Source organism: Struthio camelus, chromosome 2 (assembly GCF_040807025.1).
Source record: "Struthio camelus isolate bStrCam1 chromosome 2, bStrCam1.hap1, whole genome shotgun sequence".
Classification (NCBI taxonomy): Eukaryota; Metazoa; Chordata; class Aves; order Struthioniformes; family Struthionidae; genus Struthio; species Struthio camelus.
The window spans coordinates 163748565-163774293 of record NC_090943.1 but is presented as its reverse complement, the minus strand read 5'-3'; the positions used below and the strand labels follow the sequence as shown (position 1 = coordinate 163774293).

General features: G+C 36.7%; 1 protein-coding gene across 17 annotated transcripts in view; it reads right to left on the bottom strand.

Moving 5' to 3' along the window:
* Window positions 1-25729, bottom strand: part of EFR3A (EFR3 homolog A) — an 89226-nt gene that overhangs the window by 26652 nt on the left and 36845 nt on the right. For 11 of the 17 annotated variants that reach the window (XM_068933331.1, XM_068933327.1, XM_068933333.1 and 8 more), the window contains 6 exons: window positions 20864-20985; window positions 17039-17188; window positions 11257-11394; window positions 3504-3582; window positions 1742-1877; window positions 619-783 (listed from right to left, as the gene is read on the bottom strand). In XM_068933331.1, the coding sequence (XP_068789432.1) occupies window positions 619-783; window positions 1742-1877; window positions 3504-3582; window positions 11257-11394; window positions 17039-17188; window positions 20864-20985 (790 nt within the window). Of the gene's footprint in view, window positions 1-618; window positions 784-1741; window positions 1878-3503; window positions 3583-11256; window positions 11395-17038; window positions 17189-20863; window positions 20986-23315; window positions 23400-25729 lie in introns of those variants that run through there. The other 6 variants (XM_068933335.1, XM_068933332.1, XM_068933324.1 and 3 more) reach the window with 2 other exon arrangements.

Below are 25729 nucleotides of genomic sequence, written 5' to 3'. Positions count from 1 at the left end.
ACATATATCGCACTACTATAGTGACAAAATATGAAAAATGAGGATGGTTATTTTAATGAAATCACTTACAGAAATGGTTGCTACCATCAATACTATCCCTCTTAAAAGTACTGCAGTAAGTCCTGGCAGCACAACTGGCCATTAGGTGTCATCACTGCAGCTACGTTTAACATTGGTTTTCACAAGCTTTCAAGTAATACCTACTAAAATATATAACAGTCCTCTCATAAAAGGATAATATCAATGCTGTACCAAACGTATGAAATGATACAAGGGACATCATAATATAATTCAATGCTGTACCAAACATATGAAATGATACAAGGGACATCATAGTATAATTAACATGCTTATTAAAAGTCCACTATAAAGAGAACAATAACTGACAAAATGGTAGCATTTTAATTCTCATTGAGCTTCCTGCCTATCTATTCAGTTAATAACTAAAAGAACAGGCTTTCAGAAGCCAAACATGCAAACTAAGCCTGGGGTTTAGAAGGAGAGTCAGGGATCCCACAGTCACCATTATTCATTTTTAATCCAAGCTCTATTTTAATACCATTTCATCGTCGGCAGGGGAAGGATTTTCAGTGAACCTGTGTAACAGTCCTTACTCACCAATTGTTTGAATAATAGCATTCTGGACAATCCTCTCATCACTCTCCTTGGAGCTTGTGCTGAAAGTGGCACTACCAGCTGAACTGCGCCTATCACCCAGCTCAAAATCAACGCTGATGCGCAAGTGCTTCAATAAGGTATTAAAAACCTCCAGAACTGTTGGGCCTGGAAACAAGACATAACAATTGATTGCAGCTGTCAAGTTAAGGATGCCTTAAGGAAACAAAATCTAACCTTTTCAATCCCTTTTCAGAAGAAATCGGATTAAGCTGAAAGGAACAGGTGAAATATACTGCTTGAAGGATACGGTCTAGAGATAAACTTTTGAAATATGCTACATGCTGACTTTTTTTTTTTTTTGGAATTATTTTGGAACAAAGAAGAACAATCAGATATATATGCATATTCCATTACTATCAAGTTTTACATAGATTAAAAAAAAGCGGTCGTTGAAATTAAGTATCAGTAACAGGTGCAACTACAGATATTTACGTCTATGCTACAGTTATTTCAGAGCTTGCTATTAAAACCAGTTCCATTCAATGCATCAAATAAAGAGCTCTTTTCATAACATGATAAAGGGATCCCCATTTCCATTTGTACACTTAAGCAGGTCTTGTATAAAGAGAGTAAGGATAGGCTCAGACTCATGCTAATGAGGCAAACCAAAGACACTAAGGAAGAGACCAAGGTGAATAGTTTCACATTCACACACTTATTGGTTACTGAGGTAAAATTTCAGAGAGTTTTCATCATCCTACTCTTGACTCTCACAGTACTGGTTATCTCATAGCAGCTGTATCACAAAGCAATAACCTTCTTGATTTTTTTGTAGTCACATGCAATTCTTAGACTTTGTGACTTCTTACAAAGCAGAAATTGCTGCCTTACACAAGCTTTTAAGATTATATCTAAATTTTTCGATGCAAAGGATTGTAAACCTATTAAAAGTCAAAAGACCAAGCAAGCATACATGTGACTAATCGCAAACTGCCGAATAATATTTCAAGTATGTTTTATCAGCATAAAGAAGAAAAAAGTAAAGAATAATAATAAAATCTGCTTTCATTCCGTGCGAAAAGAAAACCCATTTGACCTGATACCTTAATTTAACGTGACTTACCTATTGATCCTTTAGCAGCTATTGCAACTGCTTCCAAAAGAACTTGAATAATGCCAGCACGGACTCGCGGCAAGTCCCTTTTGCAAACATCAAGGTGTCCAAGTATTTCTTGTATTACATGATGGGAATATTGTGCCTGTTAAAAAAAATATATTGGAAAGTAAAAAAAATAAAAATAACACACACACACACACACACACATCATCTGTGACTTTATTTAGCATAAACTGACATTCCATGCAGCTATATTCAGGACAGTTTTTCTATTTTGCAACATTCTTACTCACAAATTTGCCTAAATTTCAATCAGTACAGGAATAAACATGAATTAGAAGAACTACATGGAAAGAAGAAGCCACACGGGTTCATCCAGCCCTGTACACAGAAGCAAACAGTATTAAGATATCTAGGAAAGTCTAAAAGATTATGGGAAGCATTCAGCAGTACTTCATTCAGCTAATTGTAGTTCCAGGACTTCAACTGTTCTTAAAAAATGTTGTTATACGAGCTGAGAAAACTCAGCTTTCTTTATTGAATCTGTCCGATCACTATTTGGGAGAACATATGCTTTCGGCATCCACAGCGTTCTGCAGCAAGGCTTTCCACAGCTTTGCTTTATGTTATGTGAATAACAGTCTGTTCTCACTATTATCCCCTAGTTTCATTTTACTCCTGAATAATATGGCCTTACTTGAACCTGACCAGCACCCTTGCACTAATAAATTCCTGGGGGGGAAGAGGGGGGAGGGAGAAAGCATTCCCTACTCACCAACTACAACTCATTAATTTATATGCTTCCTTTCTTCATATCTCTTTTTCTACCACCTCCTTTTGGCTAAACAGTTGTAGCCTCCTCGAATTTTTCCTCATACAGAAACCTTTGATTATTTCTGTCACTCTTCGCTACTCGTTTTCCAGTTCTTTTCTGAAGTGCGGGGACAAGGACTGTACACAGTATCCAAAATTTGGCTCAACATGGAGGCCATACTGATGTTTTCTGCTTAGTCTAAATGTTCCTTCTGAACAGTTCTTAACATCTCTTAACATCTAATCTACTCTTTAATGATTAAGAAGCACTAAAATGTTGTTTCTATAGCTATACTATAACCCAAAGATCTCACTTCTGAGGGCGGTTCCCGAATATCACACTACATATACCTATACTGAATCTCAGCAGGAAGATTGAGATTTTTTTGGCATTCTCATTTCAAAACTGACCTCACTTCAGCGACAGATATACGGCAACAGGACATATTAAGATAAATCATGCATATGTAGAGCTTGAATTTTCTGACAATTTTATATTTTGGGGTGTTTGTGCTTGATTACAGTACTGGCAAAAAAAAAAAAAAAATCAATTAGCACAACACAGCTACATGTTTCTTGCTTTCGAAAACGAATACGCTGAACTGGCTGGAAACATAAGCAACCTAGAAGATATTTATCAGATACGATGCCAGATCGGCATGGCTATCCTGATTCTTATTCTGGACTTGCTGAGGGACCTCCACAGTACCTTCTCCTAAGGATTCTTTAATATCTCTTTTCCCTTCTGCAAATCTATTAATAGAAAGTAAATCAGATAAATTCTTATCACCAGTCACAATCGGTTACTATTTGAAAAGTTTTAGCTGCCCTTTAAGAAATTCGGGGAAGTGACTTTCGGGTTGTTTTCACTTCATCACCATGAGATGAGTATTCAACCTTGTCTCATCTTTTCAGAGCATACATGTGAGAAAAACCAACCCTAAAACAAACCTACCTGTATAGAATACATGATGATTTTGAAGCACAAAACGGCAAATTCATTGGGATCCCATAGTCTATGGTGGTCTAAATGTCTGTAACCAAAAATGAAGATATTTAAACCAATGACATTCAAGAGAGGCAATAAACGACACCTTAAACGTTCCTCAAAATCTACCTCAAAAGGATTATTTCCACACTTTCAATTCTAGAAGTACTTGCAGCTGTATCTTCTAGCTTCCAACCTAGCTTATTAACTAGGTGAGAAAATTAACACTTCAGAAAAGTGTTTTGTTTTCAAGATTTAGTACGTGATTACAAAATATTTGGCAGTAATAGACATTCCCTTAACCAAATTTGATATTTTATATTCAGAAGTTTAAGGAATCTATTCATAGCAAAATATATGCAGTTTAGAATATACTGTTCCCAAACAAAGGGTACACATAAACATGGACGGGACATTATATGCTAACTTACATTAAAAAACCCACAGTAGAGTAGATGGTTATTATACCTTAACAACCTTTTCTCTAAATAAGATAAAGAAGCTCTTTTCAATCAGTAGCTACAAAGCAATTCAGGTTGAATACTATGCTTAAAACAGAAACTTGGAGAACTATTTTCATTTTTACAGTGGTTTCATGAAAAACATATGAAAAGAAAAATAAGTTAGAAACTCTGTTGTTAGTAACTCTTTGTTTATACCCTCATATCATTTTGAAGCATTTCACTTACCTTACAAAACTTTCTGCAAGAAATGTCAAAACATGTCAGAACAACAAATATCACAGTTTCTCTTAAAATATACCATCATTGACAGGAACCACTGATTAAAATCTTTATCAGAGTTTCATGCAAAGAGAAGAAATACAGCTTAAGCACCATCCTGAAAGCTATGAGTAGAGCACAGTTCAAATTTTCCAAACTGGAGAACTGAGTATCTGGAAAAGCATGATAAAGATCCGTGCACTTTTAAAAGACTGAAAAAAGTGTAACTTGGGATGCCTGTTACTAAGAATGATTTAGGTAAAAATACATATATATGTCTACATACATATATATTTATTTTTTTCTTACAGAAATTGAATTCAGATAGTTCCTAAATTTGTATCTCAGCTACAGAATAACTTTCCATCTGACCTTCCCCCAGAAACATAGTAAACATCTAAAGACACTTCAGCTTTGATAAGCTTTTTTTTTTTCTCTCATCTGAAAGTAGATGTGTAAAATAAGTTAACACTCAAACAGTCCAATATTGAAAGGGTTCTTTAACTTACTTTGCCTACAATCTATAGAGATCTCAATTAAATTGCTGGCCAGCTGCTACCAGCGTAGTGACCCAGCAGAGTATACAGCTCTCCTTCAAGGTTGATTAAACCAGCTGGCATAAAATTACCCTCTCTTCCCCCCTAAATTATCTTCCAGTTCACGGCAGAACTAAGAAATGATACTGCCATTTTGATATATTGCATTTTCTTAATAGAAATTCTTACATGAGCGAGATTTTCAGGAACTTTAAAGGTGTAAGTTCATCTGCCAAGAAAATGGTATTAATAAATTTGCATTAATAAACATTAAATTGGACTACCTCTTGGGGACAGCTGCCTTTCTTGTGCACATTCCAAACACGCACGTATGTTGAATCCTGCCTTAGGGCAGAAAGATAAACAAAGTTACCTCTTTAAATCCTTCAAGGCTGAGTGGTTGGCGATATAGGTATTTGTTTCTTTTTTCTCCCTGTTATTACTCCAGTACAAATCATAATTTCTTTTACACGATAGCTTATTTTAGCTAACCGATTTTCTTTCTGTCTCATCAGATACAAAACCATACTCTTCACTGTCTTCTCCAGATTGAAGCTGATCTTTTAAATCTTTTAGACTAGCGCGTGTTCTCTGCTCTTCTAGACAGTTCCTCTCATCTGCCCCAAAGATCCACTCAAACAGATTACTGTCAACTACAGTTGAAGCTTTTGAAAGTCCTTTCCTCTCAAAACAAGAGATACAATTTTCTTTCTGCAGAAAAGCAAAGAATTAGCTGCTTCAGAGGTAGCTGAGCTGATGGAAGAACAGCAGGGGAAAGGCGACAGCCCAGGTTAATGTTGTGTGTAATAGCACACTGTGCAACTATATTTATGTAAAATTGTTTCCAGTCCTATGGTTCTTCTAATAGGGGTTATCCACTAATAAAGCTTTTTAACACTGAATTAACAAATGACAAACTCTTAAGTAATATTTTTAGGGATGAAAGTTTCACGTAGCTTTTGGAAGGTGATTACCCTAAGGTATGGTCCAACTTTATGCAGGAAAGGGCATTCGACTAGCCAGCCTCATGAAAAACTTACTTTAAGAAAGAAAGAGTCTCACTCAGTTGAGATTCACGTGTGGGCTGCGCTTCTGCCTGAGGCTGCTGTAGCCTGTAAACCCCTTAGGGTGTTCTGTTCAACACAGCAATATGCCTCCACTTCACAGCCTGGAGGTGCTTAAGAATAGTCTCTTCAAGGCCACGTCAGCACTTCCAGCTGCCTCTGTTCCATGGACAGCCATTCCAGGCTCCACAGATTAGGCACAGAAAACATCCGTTCCAACGTTAGGTCAAGTTTACTCTTTTCCACTCCAATTTCAGATCTCGTCTGTTAAAGAGAAGATTTCCAAAAATCCTCACCTGGGTGAGGTGTTCTCAAATGAGGCAGGGGCTCGAGGCTTGAACGCAGTCAGTGTAGGTCTCAGTGCTTCAGCCATAAACTGCCAATTATCAGAGTTTTTTTTCATTTACCATGTTAACAATCAAAACATTCCTATTACTCAGTTTTTATTTACTTTAAAAAAGCTTCTTTCCTAGTCCTGGAAAACCTGGGGGTTGGTAGATTGCCTTCCACGCACGCCTCGCGCATACGGAGCAAACGTTGCCCAGTTCGGTTTTTCAGAGTAACCACCGGTGCACGTTACAGTTTTACGGAGTGAGAGCCAGTAATGGTCCCTGAATTCACCTACATTAAATCACAAACACAAGCAACCCTTACAGGGAAAAAAGAGAAATTGGTATCGATGACCAGAAAGCAGAAACGGGGCTTGTTCAGAAAGGCAAAACACCACATTACTAAATAGTGTTTTCTCTGTGGACCAGCCCTCCTGACGCGCTGAAAAAGGCTTCATTACATACGAGCAAGACTAACAAACAGCTGTTGTGCCATACAGCTTTGAGGTTAAACTAAAGCTTCTATATTAAATCCTGACTGCAGTGCAGATTTATTAAAAAGAAAAAAAAAGGTAGAAAACATTCACGCTTCACGGATCCATAAGCAAATTGCAGGGGTTTGCAACAGCGAAACACAGCTCATTAAGTATTACAATTCCTGTGATGAAACGCAGCACAGTCATCCAAAATACACCTGAGGTAACTATGACACTAGGGGGCCGAAGAGAGTGCAGCTGGTGGGTGCTGAGCGTGGGCATGGTACAACAGGACATTCCTCCACACACAATAAGGGCTGGCTGGCTTTGGTGATAAAAGTGCTCACAACCACTTAGAATAGTTGCATGCAATCTCAAAGGACAAGGAAAGTGCCTGGGGTGGGGGGAGGAGGAGGAGCAAGGAACCAAACCAAACCCCCAAAAAACTACAATCAAAAAAGCCCCCACATCTGACAAGCAAGCTTGATTTCCACAGGATTCTAGATGAAGCCTCTATAAAAAGCCAGAAGACTGAGGATAAATACAGAATCACTCACATTTGATTTGGTGAGCTGCACAGAAAAGCAACCCTGACCTTTCAAGAGAAACGTGCTCCTTCGAGCCCTTTCGCCACTGTCTTTCACAAACCTGGCTTGCGCCCTCACCCAGTTCCACAGGGTCACAGCAGACAGGAAGACCTCTTGCTCGCTACAGAAGGGATTTTCTTGCAACTTTATTTTACTTTTGAATTGATGTCACAGATGCTCTCCTCCCGCTTTCATTGCCTTGCTTATTAACATAGTTTCTGAAAAATGCTTCCTGCACCTTCACTTCTTCCCAAAGGTGAAGGAATTGCAGACCTTTTGCATGGTTCTGGACAGCCATGCAAGAAATCACCCACCGTTCAACACTACTACTATGTTTACTGCTGCAGGTTCAGAAGCACGGAATCACAGAGAGGCTCATGCCAGCCATGGGCCAACATACACAGAAAAACAGCATCCAGGAAATGTCATTACTCAAGTGGAAAAAGAATTAAATTACTTAAAGAGGTTTTTTCAATTACAAAGTCTCTTTGCATTAAGATAGCAAAGGCTGCCAGCGTACAGTTGGTGTGCAAGTCTACAAATGTGAGGAAACAAATTATTTTCCGTTTGCCTTACTGGAAAATAGGTCATAATATAAGAACAATAACACAGGGTATAGGTCATAATATAAGAACAATAACACAGGGTGCAAGCTTGCATATGAAAGCTTAACATAGTAATAAAAAAAAAATTGTCAATATTTCTTCTACTATTAGCATTCCAAAAAAAAGTAAAGTATTAAATATAAGCATTCTGAAAGCCCAGGTATTAAAATCGAAAGAAAGAAGGTTATCCAAGCAGGTTAAAAATTCTGCAGTGATAGTCAAGTTCCGATCCAGTCTGCGCTTCTCCTTTGGCAATATTAACTATAAATGACGTCAAAGTAACATCATGAATAGTCACATGATAAAACAAACAGTTTCTGTAAGATACACATTTATAAGCTTAATTTGAAGCAGTGCATGCTGTTAATTCTTGCAATATTGGTGATACTACCATGAGTCCTATGTAGATTTGTGTTACATTTCTCATCTGTAATCAAAACCACTGGAAAGAATTTGGAATTGAGTCTAAAAATGAATCTTATTTAACAGCAGAACTATTGGAGAGTACTGAAAAAAAAGTTAACGCATTCAAAGTTTAACTAAATAAAAGTGAATCAGAGTCAAAGCTGTTTGACTATGTAAAGATAAAGCAAAGTTACAGGAACATACTGTCCTCTAGAGTAAAGAGGGTGTTTACAGAACACATTGTCTTTGCAGAAGACAATGGAAATATGGCAAAACGAATGTAGTTGCTTATATTCAGTAGATTTCTTTACCCCTCAGTATACACCAAATTCACCGCACCACTGCAAATTCATGCTAAAATTCTGCTAAATCTAAATAACTTGTGACTGTTGATACACAATAAACAATCTTTTCAAGCCATATGAATATAAAACTTTGACTTTCATTAAGCAGTTTGCCAGACTGATCTGTCAGATATCATTAAAAATGAGAATTTCAGAGTTTCTAGCCACTAGAGACACTCATAACCATGGAGATTTTCTGCTATACGCAAGGAGAATTAAGGTCAACTCAAAGCCCTACCAGGTGACTAACTACAGATTTGAACTCCATTTGTTATGCTTAAATCCTTCAATCTTTAAATCTGTTCAGCTTCACGATGTAAGAAGCACTATTCTCTCAGTTTTGTGAATGAGAAAATAAAAACATGGTGACTGATACTTCAATGTCATTTGAAGCATACCCTTCAAGCAGGAAATCGATCCTCCATTTTCAGTGTCATGATAACTGGCTCTATCTTTCTTTCTAGAGCTTTTAAAAAAAGATTTTGAACCAGAGAAAATGTTAGGAGCAACTGCTTTCTAATCAAGGATACATAACTGAAGTCTTTTTTTTTTTTTGTAAAATAAAAGAAAAAAAATGCAACAACTGTATTATCTCAAACTTTCTTTTTACCAGTTATGCTCATTCAGAAAGTGAATCTGATTAGACATAGTTCTTCCTCTTTGTTTAGGAGGAACAGCTTGAAATTTTCATTTTCTACATCTCTTGTTCTTCAGAAATATGAAATCTTGATAGTAGTAATTTATGAAAAAATATATTGTCCTTCCTCTTGAAACGGAACACAAAATAGTGACTATAAAGACATACAACCCAAAAGGAAAAGAAATAAAATCAAAAATCATCACCACCACCAAAAGCCACTGATGTACCCGTCTTCATTCAGAAAATTCCCAAAAGAAAACCTCCAATAACTCATCATTATCTACTGATTTCCGTGTACCAATGCAGCATGTAGGTCGAAAGGTGCACAAAATGACTCAAACAGGTCCTTAGAATCACGCATAGTAGGACAAGGAATTATGCTAGAAATAAGGTTCTGAATCTATAAAGCTTTGGATCTGTGCCACGAAATGCAGCTGTAACACCTTCTCAAATTCAAAACAAAGTACAAACTCTCTACTCTTAGAGATCAGGAATTAATTGTGGAAAATTTCCTGATACTGAAATGATTCAAAGAACTGAAGTAACTGCACATCCTGACAAATCAGGATTTGTCAGGATGTGCAGTTCAGGATGCTTAGGGATCGGCCCCTAAAATAAACTTACAGGAGTTAAGAAAACAACTGCAATATAGTTCAAAATAGTCCATCCAGACAATGTTTAGCATCCAAAGGTTCACTAATAATGACAAGCATTTTAGAAGAATGGAAATTAAATTCCAAATGTGAGGACAGATGCAAATTCTTAATAAGAAGTAGAACATACAACTCTGCAACGCTTAATCTCTATCAGACTGCCATGATAGGTGCACATGGGAAAAAGACAATAGCATGGGCCTTCGTATTTGATCCTTTGTGCTCTTTATACAAATCTTTGCTTTTGACGGGGAAAAAAAAAAAAAAAATCAAGGGGCTACAGGATATTTTCCACCCTTAATAAGTAAAAGGTTTTCCCCAGCTTCTGTTTGCATAGGTTGGACTAGGTGATCTCCAGAGGTCCCTTCCAACCTAAACCATTCTGTGATTCTGTGATTTGTGTTTTTGCTTAAGAGTACTAACTTGAAAAAGGCTTTTAGTATATTCAAAGTCTGTCATTGTATGAATGGAACTCTCAGTCTTCGTGGAAAGAACTAGACCATCTTAAAAGCAAGTATTTCCATAACAGGTGAGTATCGTGAAAATTCAGAACTGGGAGCAAGCAGCTCTCCTCATCACTAGTAAAAGACATGGTTTAAAACTAGTACCTTTTTGTTTAGAACTTCCTACACAGACCTTTTTTTTTTCCTGAGAACGTGGGCACTCTGAAGATACCAGCAAAGGTGAAAGAAGCAGATTCAAGTGATCTTAATACTTAATGCTCATACATTTTATTTATTTAGGAAACAACAGGGATAATATCAAGAAGAAACCAGAAAAATGCTGGACATGACAGCTAATGTAACAGCAGTAATGTTTACAGCGTGCATCTGTGCATAATGCGCATACTGTGTGCACATCTGCCGTTCACTAAATGAGCTCCCAAAGATATTTTTTATAGAGCATCGAAATGAGTCTTTGAAGACAACTGCAAGGAAAGTAAAAGTCTTAACTTTTTTTTTTTTATTAATTTAGGCACGGTACTCCTTTGTGCTACTTAGGTTTTACTTGGCTTGTCTGTTTGCTAACTGAAATAGCCATCTATGGGATGTCAACACCTCAGACAAGCAGTTTTACATTCAAAAGAAAGGTCAGCTGAGGAACCCAGATAAATCATTATACTGCATTTCTATAATCAGTTAAGTGGGACACATACTCCTCTATCTTAAAGTTAACAAAATAGTCAAGATAAAGGTGAGATTAAGCAATGGGGCACTTTTGAAGAGGTAAGAATAACTATGTCAGTAGAATCTGATAGGCTGAAAAAGAGGAATCAATGAAGGATTTTAACAACATGATCAGAGAGGATGAAATAAAAAAAAATGTTAGGGTAAGACCTTGCATAAATTTCACACTTACGCAAAAACTGGTCTGACAGCATTATTCATATTTCCATAGGTTGCACGCCCTAATAGCTCTCTGAAACAATTCTCGGCCAGCACAGCAGGATTTTCCTCTTTCTCTCCTCCTGTAGGAGACGATGGAGGGCCTATCCTACTGAAATAAGACAAAAATACATTGCAGTTATTACTGATTCATATTCATCTTACAGTATGTGCTCTCAGTTCTACAACATTCACGAGTCAGACTATTGATCTAGGCAAGAATCCTATAAAAAACTATGCATCAAAACACAACTCTGAATAAAACATTATTTTATAGCAGGACTACAGATCACATTTATTCAGTACTGAGCACTGCATTACCAAATACTGACATGGCTAAAACAATGGACAGTAACACTGATTTGACTTGTTACCTACTGCATTTTAACAAACTATTACGTATTATTAGCAATGAATAAAGGCCATGAAACCATGCAAAAATCTTAGGCAGACTCTCAGTCATTTTGTTCTGACTAATGATCTTATTCACCTGCCCACAACTGAATACCTACTATGTGGGCGAGTGTAAAATAAAACTCCAGTTCTTCTGCAGTAACAGATGGTTTGAGTTAAAACAAAAAACAAAAAAACACAAAAATCACACTGATCTAAGTAATTAGAACATTGTCACCCACTTAGCTACCTCAAAACTGGACACTGTAGAACTGAGTCAACTTTAACCGATCGTCCCTTAACAGTATACTACTATCTGACAGGACTTAAACGATCAGTATAATATTTATTATAGTGTCCGCATCAGTACATATAGATCTGTAATATTTCACTATACTAAAACACATTGCCTTGCCAAGCTGCTTTTTGCTTGCCATGTGCTCTTCCTCACCTTTATGATAGTGCAGGGCAAACGGAACCCTGTATTTATCATATGGTACGTTCTTAGACGCTTCAGAAAAGAAAAAAAACACGAATCATCTTTCACATGTGTTAATATTACATTCTTCAGACCATATACAAATGGATACTAATTTTAATTTCTCTACAGTATATTTCTGAAGGTGGCCCGTGCTGAACGACCATTATCTTTCCCCTAAAAACAGGGAATGTGAAAAAACAACACAGCAACTGATTTCTTTGGTCAGAAAGTACATAATAAGATACGAATGTAGACTGTCAAACTTTGCATCAAATAAATACATGTTGAAGGGTGTTAATCTACCTAAGTTTTTCAGAGAAATCTGTCTTTAACAAAAAGATTACAGTTATTTCAATCTTAGAAATATAATATTAATAGTAAGGAACAATAAAACATGATCATATGCTGGGTGGGAGAGGGGAAAAAAATAACAGAAAGGGAAGGGAAACGTTTATTACTACTGCTACTACTTCCTTAGCCACTAAAATTACACCAGTGATAATGTCTTAACTCCAAATAAAACATTTTTTAAATTTATTAAAGAAGGAATTAAAAATCAGCATTTAAATAGTGACACTGTTTCAGATAGAAATTTTAATTTATGACCTAATAAATGCTACAGTGCAAAGCAAGGTTTTAATGTTTTACGTTAACGACAGTAGCAGTGACCAAATTTAGGGGAAGTTCAAATGCAGTCATTTGCTATTATCTCCTTTCTCCTGGTGACCGGGAATTAGGTTGAATATTTAAAGTCTATTTGGTGCAACGAGAACATAAGAGTACTGAAGTAAAGATTGACTGCATACCTATGCGAAATAAAACTACAGAAACCACTCTGTTTGGGGTAAACCAAAACGAAGAGACACCCAATTTCTACAAGTGGGTTTCGAAGGGGACAGCCTGTCTTCATGTTACAAGTAAAAATCAGCACTTGCACTGCAAACAGTGAAAGGTAGAGTCACTCCAGAAGAACCAGTTTCCCACTGCTTTTCATTTTTGAGGAAGGCATTGGTATTGTTTCCCCCCCCCTCACTTACTCTGCCCAACGTCACCCCCTTTCCAGCCTCAGGAGACCTGAATACTTCAGTAAAATAAACGAATCTGAGGCGTATTTCTGAATTCAAGTGCTTCACACATTATACCTTAAGTGGACACCAATGTTCCATTTAAACTGAGCAGTTGAAAAGGGAGAGAATGAGGAAGAAAAAAATGAAAACAGCACCCCAGAGATGCAATACTACTTCTCAAGTAGCACTGTACCTATAAATCGCAAGAATTTTTTTGCATAAAACACAAGATAGAAACTTAAGTGAGGATTCATTCACCTCCATTAAAATTGTGTATCTACACTTTAGGAGATTTATTTCAGACTGCAGGAATCTACACTAAAACCCCAAACTCGTTCAGTTCTGCAGTACAAGCTTGTGTGTTAAATATATTTAAAAGAATGTTCACTGCAAGTGTCAGCTGTAGTTAACGTTCACTCTCCAGCATCACAAAAATCACAGCTTTAGAGAATTATAAAAAGTCTAATACTGAAATATCACTAGCCAAATGAAGATGTAACTTCATAGTTGTAAAGGTTTTCAAATAGCAAAGGATCTTCTAGTATTTCAACACTACTGCAATCTAAAAATTGCAATATAAAAATCTTAGTGAGCCCGGTTATCTTATTTATTCATTTATTTTAAAGAAGTTACAATAGTAATGCTAGCTTGTCAGATTTTTAGTAATAAAAAAGCCCCAGGCACCCTGTTTAGATAAGTAAGGAGAAAGTTTTACACGTGCATATTGATTAGAAAGTTAAAGGAGCGACGTGCTGTATATCATCCTCCCCCTTTCTCCCCCTTGTATTGCCTAGACTGTGTTCTAGACATATGGACACCCTTTTCAGAATACGGAAGGTACGAGTGGCAGTGCAGGACTAACTGCTATTCCCATTACTGTTTTCACATAGATTCCTTAGGAGCCTAACAAAAGGAAAGAAAGACAGCAGGCTGCACAACACACACAGAGTTGGCCTATCGGGAAGAATCCTAATTAAAACACAGTAAGAATGAGTTATTTTCTGAGCACTTGTATATGCAATCCCACAGCAGGTTACTTCCCAGAACTGCTTGGGGTCCTGCTTTAGAATGGAGCTGCAAGAAGAAACCATCTGAAGCAGAAGTCTTCAGGACAATAAGCATCAGAACGTACGAGGTTATCTCCCACTGTCTCTAGGGATTACATTTTTGTTTTGAACTTTTGCACCAGCTACCTATAAATATTTCTCACTGATGAGTGTTCCTTAGCATTATCAGATACAAGACAATGAATATAAAGTCACTATTTTAACTTCTTAGTTTAAAAAAAAAAGTTTTACACAGCCTCTCAGGTTTCTAAAATCAAATAAGCAATTCATGCTCATTTTGTTTTGCTGATAAATGTGTTAAGGCTCCAGATTTTCAGACCATCATCAGAAAACCTCTGACAAATGCAACAGCAATTACCATCCCTTTGTGTTGGGGCTTTCACTACCACCACAGGTTCACAGTGAACCAGAAAATGCATTTTTCAATAAAAATAAGGAATCCTTGTGCATTTCATCTGTTCTACCAGCTTTCTAGTGGGTAATCTCCATCAGAAAAGGTGGCAACAAGGAACCGTGAACAGCAGCATTTTAAAGTACAGCAGTTTCCATAGCAAATACCTAACCACAATATTAAATTGGTTCAGAGCAACTCAACAGGCACAGCTGTGACTTCTCTAACAACACACACCAAAACAACCACACAAAAATTGGCCAACTAATCTGATGAGACATGTTAAGTAAGACTTAACTGCTACTGTTGAGTGCAGTAACTACAAAAATGTTTGACTGTGAGTCACAGTTACTGTTCAATCACCCTGCAAAAGAAATATATTCTAAACTATTTCCAAAACAGAATTTATATCAATATTACAGACATATTAAAAGGATTTAAACTGAAGTCTAACACATGCTAGAGTCTCCTGACTTAAATAAGGCTGTCATTTTCAACCTTACAGATATCCTGAAGAATGTTACAAACCCGTAAGTTAAAACATTTTCAATTTCCAATTTAATACATCTTCTGGTTAACATGTCCCCTTCCCCATATGTACGTAAATGGCATATATAACTCACTCTTTGGAATTTTCTTCTAGAAGACATAAGGGGGAAGAAGAGTCACCAAGGGTAAATGCAATACCTTATACCAAAACGAAGTACAGATGACAATTATTTTGTATTTCGGAATCGTACTGAAGTACAACTAATCAAGACATCTGTTTGACTTTTAGAATAGGTTATATATTACACTTGCAAATATTTCATAGTCACCTAAATAGAACATGCATGCAGACCTAGGCACAAATATTACAGAACTCTAAAATAAAGGGGTTTTTTTAGATATTCAGTTCTTAATCCAAGAAGCGTCTAACCTGACATACGTACTCAGAAGAACTTTGAATTAAGTTTTGAAGAGTCCACAACTAAAAACTACACTGATCTTTAAAATAAGCTTTACATATGCATACTTCAACATTAACCACAAATGCTTATTTTCCATGGACTTAAGCTGGGATATTTTCTGGAAACTCTCCTCTTTCTCACATAATGCTTTGACTCCATCTGCCAGAAAAATATGTTTCTTACTCCTACTCTTCAAGACGCCTCTGTTTGCTCTCCACAAATATGAAGTCACATGTAAAACAAAATGAGAAACTCTGTAGCATTATTTAAGGCCAGCAGATCAACATTTTATAAATATTGTTTTCAGTTTGTGTTTCACATCAAAGGCCCCTATTTGCCACTTGGAAAAAACACTAGTCATTTCTTCTGTTGAATGCCTACCATAGAAAAGTTTCAAGCAGCCCAGCTCAGATACTTAATTAAGTTGCTTTTTGACAGATTTGTTTTTAATCACTGCTATAGCATTGCTCAACAAATGATAACATGAGTCCTGGAGTACATATAAACTGGCCCCCTTTAAGTAGTTGTTCAAAATCCTACTTGAATCTGAGTTTTTCCATAAATACTTAGTAATTCCTTTGATTTTGCTGTAGAGAGGAAAGTAAGTAAAAGCTTGATGGCATTGTACAGACTAATGAGGGAAAGTGACCACTTGCATCTAAGAAGTCCTTAAGAGACAGCACAGGCTAACTAGGCTCTCCACATTTGCAGAGAAGTTTCAGAACCCTGGGCTCTTGTTCGGATCACTCTTCACAGGTAAAATCCAAGTGAACTTATCTGTACGCACTGTGTGGGCCCTGAGTTATACGAAGTAAGTAGATTTAAAAAACTGATTTGCTTTGGAGAAGAATCAAGTACTGGTAGTTAGGAAAGAGGGGACAAAAAAAATGCTGAGGAAAGAAAGAGAGGAGAAGGCTGACAGGTTTAGGAAGCTGAAAGTCATGCGAAAGCACGAAATGCCTGTTGCTATAGGAATTCTGTTGAGTTTGCTGCCAGGGACATTCTGAAGAGCCTAGGGCTGGACACGAAATAAGTATTTAAGTTTGCTTGCACAGCTAAAATTGGTTTAATATACAGAAGTTTCCCAGTGATAGTAGTAAACACTTTTTATGCTTACACAGTGTTTACACATAAATAAATGGTTCTCATACAGACACGGACAAAAAAGTGACATGTCTGTTGTGAATGGCACATTTTCAACATCATTGTAAAGAAACTGTCAATCTTTATTTTAATTAGCATTGCAGATAGGAGAGAGTTGTTATTAATGACTAAATAGGAAGTAAAACTCCAATTTTAAACAAATAAGATTAGCAAGATTATTTGAATCACCTAAAAACCTGTGCTTGATCATCTCTGCACCTGACACATTGTGAAACAGTTTACAATTTTTAAAAGTTTAAATACCTGTCAATATCTTCTATTTTCTGCATATTAAACAGCAATGATGGAACTATCTTGTCCATGTGCTGAGGTTCCCATATCGTTGCTCGAAGTTCATCATTAACTGTTTTTCGAACCACTCCCTGGATGCCCCTGATCCCAGCAATTCGGATTCTAAGGAAGGAAAAAAAAAAAGGATTATCAAAAGAGAGAAACACAGCATCTTGCGGCACAACAGGCTACCTATTTTCCAGTGTAATCATGGAGCGCAGAATTCCATTAAGTTCTAAAATGCAGTAATTTGGAAAACGGGTACATTTCATTAAGGTTACTTAATATTGCCTTTAAATAGTTTTATAGCTGACAAAGAAGCTGACAAAAGAAAGATAAACTACTAAATAGGAGACAATCTTTAAGAGCAATGCTGACACTGATCAAAGAATGCTCAAACCGCACATACCACCTCCAGCAGAACGTCGCATGGTTAAAAACCAGTTAGCTCTATGTAGTTCACTTACTACCCATTAACTGACATGTGCACAACCTCAACCTACCTCAGTGCAAAAGAAATGTGCAGCTACCACAGCCCAGTTCAAGCTATAGCTATCACAGTCATATGACCATATCCTTAAGAGTTGTAAGTAAGGACGCAGTTTAACCAAAAGAAATCTTTAAAGATTTGTTCGAGATTAACAATTACAAATAAACAAGATGGAAAATATACAACAAATTAATTCTATCAACTTAAGCCTCTACATAAAAGGAAGCATCTCCTTGATCCTACTGTCATTTGAACAAAATTAACCAAGGACTGATCAACAACAACAAAAGAAAAAATGAACATAAGCTCTAATAAAGATTTAGTCTAACAATTAGCTATCTTCATTATATTGTTAAAAAAAAAGGGGGGGTTTCAGAAGAAACTGTGCATAAAAGGTTGCACAATAGAAAAGAATAGCAAAATATTCTTTCTTAAAGTGGTAATAGACATTAGTCATTATCATGAACGCTAGGAATAGAATTTACTGAAAACAGGAAAGGTTGCTATAGATATCAAATGAAACAAGCACTGCCAAGCTTCCATAAGATTTGAAATTATTTATATTAAAATTTGAGGGATTTATTTTAAAAGCTTAATTTCATTAGGAATATCACTAGCCTTTGTTCAGTCAAACTCACTTCATTTGCTAGAAAAATGATAGAGCCAACTGAACTCTATGATTTATATTTTTGTCAGATTTTAATTTATAGCTTAAACTACATTAAAGCTTAAGCTATTAAGAAAGCTTAAGACTGTAGCTTTCTTTTTCAGCTATTTCTGAAGAAAATCACATGCGTTCAATCAGGATCTGGTATCACGAACTTAGTGCTTCTAGAGCTTTCAAGGCATTTTTAATATAGTTACAAATAGAACAGGGAATGATGGGGATGCACAAACAGCTAGAAGATAGCACTTGCTGTTGCTGTAGTGCAACCACCACGCAGCTATGCTCTTTCAACATTAAGAATCTTTGACTGACACTTAGGGCACAGATCCCAAAATTCCATCATTTAAACTTTTTTCCACAACCCAGTGTTATCACCTACAATTAACTTTGACAAGCATTAAATATTAAAGTTGAAGCAACATTTTGTCAGGAATGTTTCTTTGCTTTTCAGTTATTTGTTCTTTAGTTAATCAAGTTTTACTACTATAGCAACTCTAGATGTATTCAATTCTGGCACTAACCTCCTCTGCTGGAAGGGGAATCCCACTTATCAGGCGACATTCAGGTTGAGATTCAGAAACCTGTATTACCTGTCTACATGTGTACAAGACATTTAAGCTCCCATTCAAGTCAGCAAGGGCAGTGGAACCTCAAGCTATACAGCTGGACACTGACCACAGATGTCTACTTTAGGATGAGCTGAATTACTCCCTAGGCTCCATCAACCATATTGACTACTTCTGATACCTACACTTAACGTTTTAATCTGGAGCCGTAGCTCACCCACTCTGTTGAATTACCTCAGTGCCTACAGCACACCTGGTATGCCAGCTCCAAGAACAACTGCTTTTCATGCAGGAGATCAATTGTTTCAGAGATCTCTGTAAAAGGAGGTACGTTCAAACTACTTTGGATCATGTGGAAAGGTCACACTGCTATAAGTTTGACTATCCCGAGTAAAAATTTTTAATGCTTCACAAGGCGCAGGGGGGGGGGGGGGGGGGGGGGGAGAAGGCCACCGACACAAATTTTGTGTTCTTACCATTGTACAGGAGGTCAGGGGCAGGGGGAGAAGAGGGTTATGCAGCTGAAGGATTATGCAGCATCAAGTTCCTCCGCAGTTCTACTGTGGTTTCATTCCTCTAAAGGCAGCTCACATAGGTCTCAAAAAGCAGAGACTAAATTTAAATCAAGGTCAGGTATACAGTTTTATGTCATCAGGATGAAATTCCTCCCTTTCTAAGGGTATATCTACATTGCAAATCGAAGGACTCGCACTGCAGCACTGAGAGCGACAGAACCGAGGCAGAGATAACAGTGCAGGCTGACAATCTGAAGAGCGGAAGATTAAAGTAACTCTCTCACTCTAATAAGAATCACAGCTCTGAGGTATACAGCTTCGGGGTTTTCCTTCAGAACGGTCGCTCATACTTGGTCGATCAGACAGGGTAGGTCCATTTGTCTTAATTCGTTCCACGTTTCATTTCATTACTAACCCTCTCTCTCTTCTCTGAGGGGCACTGAAAATTGGAAGAAACGCTAAAATCCTGAGCTGAGTTTCATATCCTAACCTACTATGAAACGTTTCGGGGTAAGCAAGCAGTTTACCATTTCTGTTTTAGCTTCACTAAGCCTAAAAAGACAGCAGTTTTAAGCATCTATATTTCTGGCATTATATAGGAAACGGAGGGGGAGGCGGGGGCAAAGCTATGAGAGAAGCAGAAGGCAATCTTTTTAGAGCTAGAAGTTTACTGCAGAACTCTACATATAGCAATAGCACAGAAACGAAGATGAAGAATTATGAAAAAGAAGGAACCAACCAGCAGACCAAAGGAGAACTGAGAATAAGGGGTTTTTTAGTTTTTTGTTGTTGTTTTTTTAACTGAAGTACATAGAACTCTTTCCTTTTGAAAATACAGATCAAGGCCATTCAGCTATTCTTGAAACTGCAAACTTTGAGCAAACTCTCATGTATTGCAGCCAACATAACAACCCGGCACCCAAAGGTCTGTATAAATATTTAAAACTTGGATTTTTCAGAGTTGGCTAAACAATGTAACGTATGGAAGCAGAAGAGAAGAGTACAAGAGAAATGCCAATCACATTTTTTGAAAAGCCTTAAATTGTCTAAAACGCTCAAGTGTTAAATATTAACAGTCCAATATAAAGAACACATCGCTAGGGGGAGCTGCAGTAAAAAAAATGTGGTGCTTACATAACACTGTAACAAATTTGTAATACTAATTCACGAAGGCATTTCTGTTTCACACAGTATCATACTGCAGATACCTAAGGAAACACAATTTTAATAAGTAATTCTCAAATAACAGACTTAAAGCACACATTTGGAATTCACATAAGTAGTCCATTAATTTCCTGAATTATGCAACTCACGTACGTTTCCAGCAATAAGTAGTACCTTCCTGAAGAGGATCTACGCAACCCAGCAGGCATTACGCAGGTAAAATTCCACTTAAATATCCTAGGAGTTCTATCCACCTAAGATTTTTTTAATATTTGGTGCTATTTTCTTCCCAAGGAATGAACTGTTCCATTAAATGTCACAATACAAACTGTATTATAGGCTGTATCACCATGTGAGATGGTTCTCTGCGATGCATACATTCAGACTGGCACTTACTCAGTTTGTATTTCTGGATCTTGATCACATGAATGACACATGGCACTGAACTGAGACACAAAGAAGTCATAGCGTCTGTGATACGAAGGGGTGTCTTCCTCAATGTTGGCAAATTTGACAAACTGGAAAAGAGGCATGTTAGAAAAGCTTTTGAAACCAATTTCATGAAAGAGAATAATGAATCTTAAGCTTCACTATGGAAGTTACATAAAACATTGCATAAAAAAATAACAATCCAGACTTAAAAATATTTAAATATTTTTAACTCCAGAGAGGAAAAAGTTAAATCGGAGTGTTCTACTTTTAGAGTCTTTCCATTAGAACGGCATTTAGATTATTATGAAATGAGGTAACTCCGTAAAATACAACATAATACGCAATATGGACATAGCTAGTACTTAAATACTAGAAGTTATCAGTTCTTTTAAATACTACTTCACAGTACTAAGGATGGGCTGCAAAAAGATTCATTTATTTATGCATAAAATCTAAAAGTGTTTTGCCATACGCACTCAGTTTAAGGCTATATCCAAGTAATCAAACAGTATACTATCACTGACAGGTTAACTAATAACTTTTTAGCATATCAAAATTTAAGTGAAATGAACTTCAGGTTGTTCTGCTAATTCTGTCTATCTTTGCAAAACAGAAGAAAGGAGTAAGGGTATTACAGACTAGCCAACCTGATTTCAGTTCACAGAAAGGCACCCTCCCCCCGACCCCATCACAATTTGAAAGCATCTAAAAAATAACAAAGGTGTAAGTAACAGTCAACATGGATTTGTAAAGAACAAATCACATCAAACCAGTCTAATTTAGTCCTATGACAAAGAAATAGATTTTGTGAATCCAGAAGAAGAAGCATCTGTCATGTCTTGACTTTAGTGATGCTGTTGACAAAAAATTTACACAAAATTCTCAAAGGGAAGCTAGCAAAACATTGTCTAGAGAACCCTCCCCATTAGACAGATGTAAAAGGATTTGAAAAAAAAATGCAAATAAGTACTTGTAAATTGTCAATCTGTAATAAGGCACTGAGTAAATCTCTGAAGAGGCCTGTCTGGAGTATCTGAGCTTCTCTAGAGACTTAGACCACTGAGTGGGCTCATCAGACTTGCAAAGAAAACTAAGTTGGCCAAAGCTGCAAGCCGACATGATGTCAGGATCTTGACAAAATGGAAACACAGCTTGAAAATGTGAGGATGCAAATTAGAAGTGACAAATAAAAAATACCATTTTAAGGCAGCTGTATGAATATTGAGTAGATATAGTTGAATGCAGAAAAATGGACGGTTATAAAACTGCACACTCCACAAAAGCCAGTGCTGTTATACTGGCATGAAAAAGCAAACAATATACTGTGATATTTAATAAGGTCATTATCAGTAACACCCATGAAATCTTTGACATCTAATTGGCACTAATAAAGTGTTAGACGAAGCATTGCGTCCGGTTTTAGCATCACGGTGGAAGATGCTGTTTAACTGGCACTACCCCTTCAATCACCCATAGGATGAACAAAGCTCTAGATAAATATCTGTCAAATAAGACTGAGACATTAAACTATCTAGTTGAGAGCTAAATGAAATTAGTCTTATAATATACAGAAGACAGCTATAAAAAGAAATGATAATAAACAGTCTTTGTTGAAGGGTAATACGAAAAGCACTAATGAGCTTACATTGCAGCAAACACTACTTAAGTTTAATATTAAAAACCCACATCACATACATTCTACTTTGTATTACCTTCTTTTCTGTTTCATCAATAACACTCGTCCCTTGCAAATTCACTCAGTTCACCTACAGAAAGCTACAGATGCAGCTGAAGTTGGTACAGTTTCTAAAACTATGTTGTCACTTGTTACTGAAAACACGTTTAAAAAAAAAAAGTAAACTATCAACAAGGCCATTTTACATGTCCTTCTGTACAGACTATTCTCAATTGTCAGAGGATAAGAAAGTGATGTGCAGTCAAAAAAACAATTCTGTGGAGCTTATTGTCACAGTTTCGAAGACAGTCCATCAACAGCAACCGTGCTGCTGTCTTCTCAATGAGTTATAAAAGAGCAATTCCAAGTGAACCCAAGAATACGCTTCAAATGCCTTATATCTCACTGGCTTGCTTCAAGAAATTGTTAACTACAAAACAGAAGCAATTTTTCAAAGGTATTTTTAATACAGGAACCTAATCAGCCCTTACAATTTAATATGCCATAAAGTTCAGGAAGAAAAGAGAACAATACGCTCTTAATATTCTCTAAGCATTCAAGCATTTTTCACACCTACAATCAATTGATTCATCCAGCAAACTTCTGTGAAAGCTTTGAACAGAATGGAAGCACAAAGTTTGCAGAACACAAAATGCTACAGGAGTGCCTTGAGAATATTTACTCATCAAGCATTCAGTATCAGGAGTAACAATCTAAAATATAGACAACAAGAAGACTTACTTGAGAGACAGGATCTTCCACCATGAAAACTTAACATACTTTGAATAGCTGTTTCTTTAGAAGATTTATCATCCTTTTTTTTTTTTTCCCCCCAAATACACGAAGAATTTAGGTCAAGAGAGCGTCAGTGCCTCTCTCTGGACATTTCTCCTGTACCACATGATGCAGTTTTGCAGCAGGGAACCAGGTATTCAGAAGCTGTGCTGCTCAAAGTAACACCCATAGTAAAATATCCAGAATGGGTAACTATTTTTGATTCCCTTGCATACGTATCATAGCCGTTTCAGCCACTGAATATAAAGTGTTTCTAAAGTATATTCCAGAATTAGCATTCAGATGATTGGATATTTAGTCTCTAGGAGACCTAACTGCACTAACATTATTTTGATTTGCACTGCCATTCAGTAAAGTATACAAGCCTATTTAGTACATAAGTTTTAAGTTTTTACAGTACACATTAGTCTATGCTTTCTACCGGCTTAGCACTTGTGCTCTCTGTTAAGATGTTATTGGATAAAGAATATTTTACTCCTACATAGCCGAGGCATTTTCAAGCATTCTTCTAATACAGAAATTATTCAGTGTAAATAAGGATAAAACTCTTGTTTCCCAGGCAGAAGCATGGTCTTTTATACATACAATTTTTACAGGCGTAAGTATGCCACTTCATAATAGTAAATGCCTGCAACCACTCACTGGTAACATATGGAAGTTATACCAGTACATGCATCTTCTGTATTCACATATGTGCACAGTAAAAAAAGGTACTTACATTGGTTAATCTTATTTCCATGAATCTTTAGACCAATAAGATTCCATCAGTATAAAACTACATAAAATCAATCATTAATTAAAGCAGGAACATATTAGCTATTCAGAGGATGTCTGTTCTGGACTGAGACAAGAAAACCGGATCACATTCCCCAGAAGAGTGGTATTATTCAAGTCCTACATGTAAACCATAATTTCTCAAATTAAATTCCTAAGGACAATTTCTTACTTATTTACACTGTCTTATGACCTTTAGGTAGCCAACACTTCCTAAGCAGAAAAAACAGATTAAGGAGCAGGGCTTTTGATGTGTTCTGGATTTCCTTTAAAGGCAGTCAATTTTTTGTAACAATTCAAGAACAGGAAAAAAAAAATCCAGCATGTATCGTTACTTAACAAGTTATTTAAAATATCTATCTGTAGAAAGTTTAGGCTGAATCCAAGCTGTATAATTTTTGATATTTGAGCTCCCTAGCTCTGTCTTTGAGAGCCCACAATTCTCTCCTTGTGTTTCAGGCCGGGGGAGGATAGGGCAGTGAACAGTGCTTGACAGTTGCTGTCTTTCAGAGACAAAGTCACTGTATTTCATTACTAGGAAACTCTATCACATAGGAAGACATGATACCTTATGAACACAAGACTTCTATAACCTACATAGTGTGACATTAACAAGAGATGTGTTATGTACACACCTGCTTCACCAAAGAAATGCTAAAAGGACAAACACTTCAACGTTTTCAACAAATATCAAAAGAGAAAAAAAAAGTTTCAAGCATTGGCTTCATGCATTAACTTCACAAACGTAATATTAAACTGATCAAAATAAATAATCACTAAGCTCTCAGCAACAGAAATACGTGATTTAGTTTAGCTGATACTTAAGGTTGCCTGGTATTTTTCATTTTGAGCTTATATCAGAATGGGACAGATAGCTTCACATTCTATTTTACTTCAAGACACCTGGATGGAAATTCTCCCAAGCGTCACACGTACAGCTGTTCGTCAAAGTCAGTAAAACTATGCTGGTTTATAGGGCCGCATTCACGCAGGTATGATGCTGCAAGACAGGAGAGCATGAGCACGGAGGGGAAAAAGCAATACTCAGCTGGTGCATCACACCAGAAGGACTGCTTGAAGTGATGTATCTAGCAACACTCAAATTCTGGTAGAGAGAATAAAATTCTGAAGAGAATTTAATAATCTACAGAAAGAGAAAGCATGCTTTGCCTAATTCTGTCTCTCCGTACCTTAAATCCTATAAAAGAGAGAGATGAAGGATTCTAGAAACAACACACTTCATTGCACACCAAATCATTACCAGCACATCAGTACATGGAATGAAAGAAGGATCTTGTAACGAAAGTAATGTGCCATCACATACTTGCTCATATGCAGCTTGCTGATCTGGAAGAAAGACAAACGAGCACTCTACTTGGCACATTAATTCTGACGTTCCTTAAGTTCAGTCTTGACTTTGTACACTTTTTCAATACGTATGCGTACTTCAGCTTAGCCTGTAACAACTGCTTTCGTAAATCAACACTAACAAATACAAAAATCTTGTTTTATCAGGTACTGACTGGTGAGTTTTCCCATTTGGGATACTGTTTATCTTACCTTAAAAAATAAATAAGATGCTGACT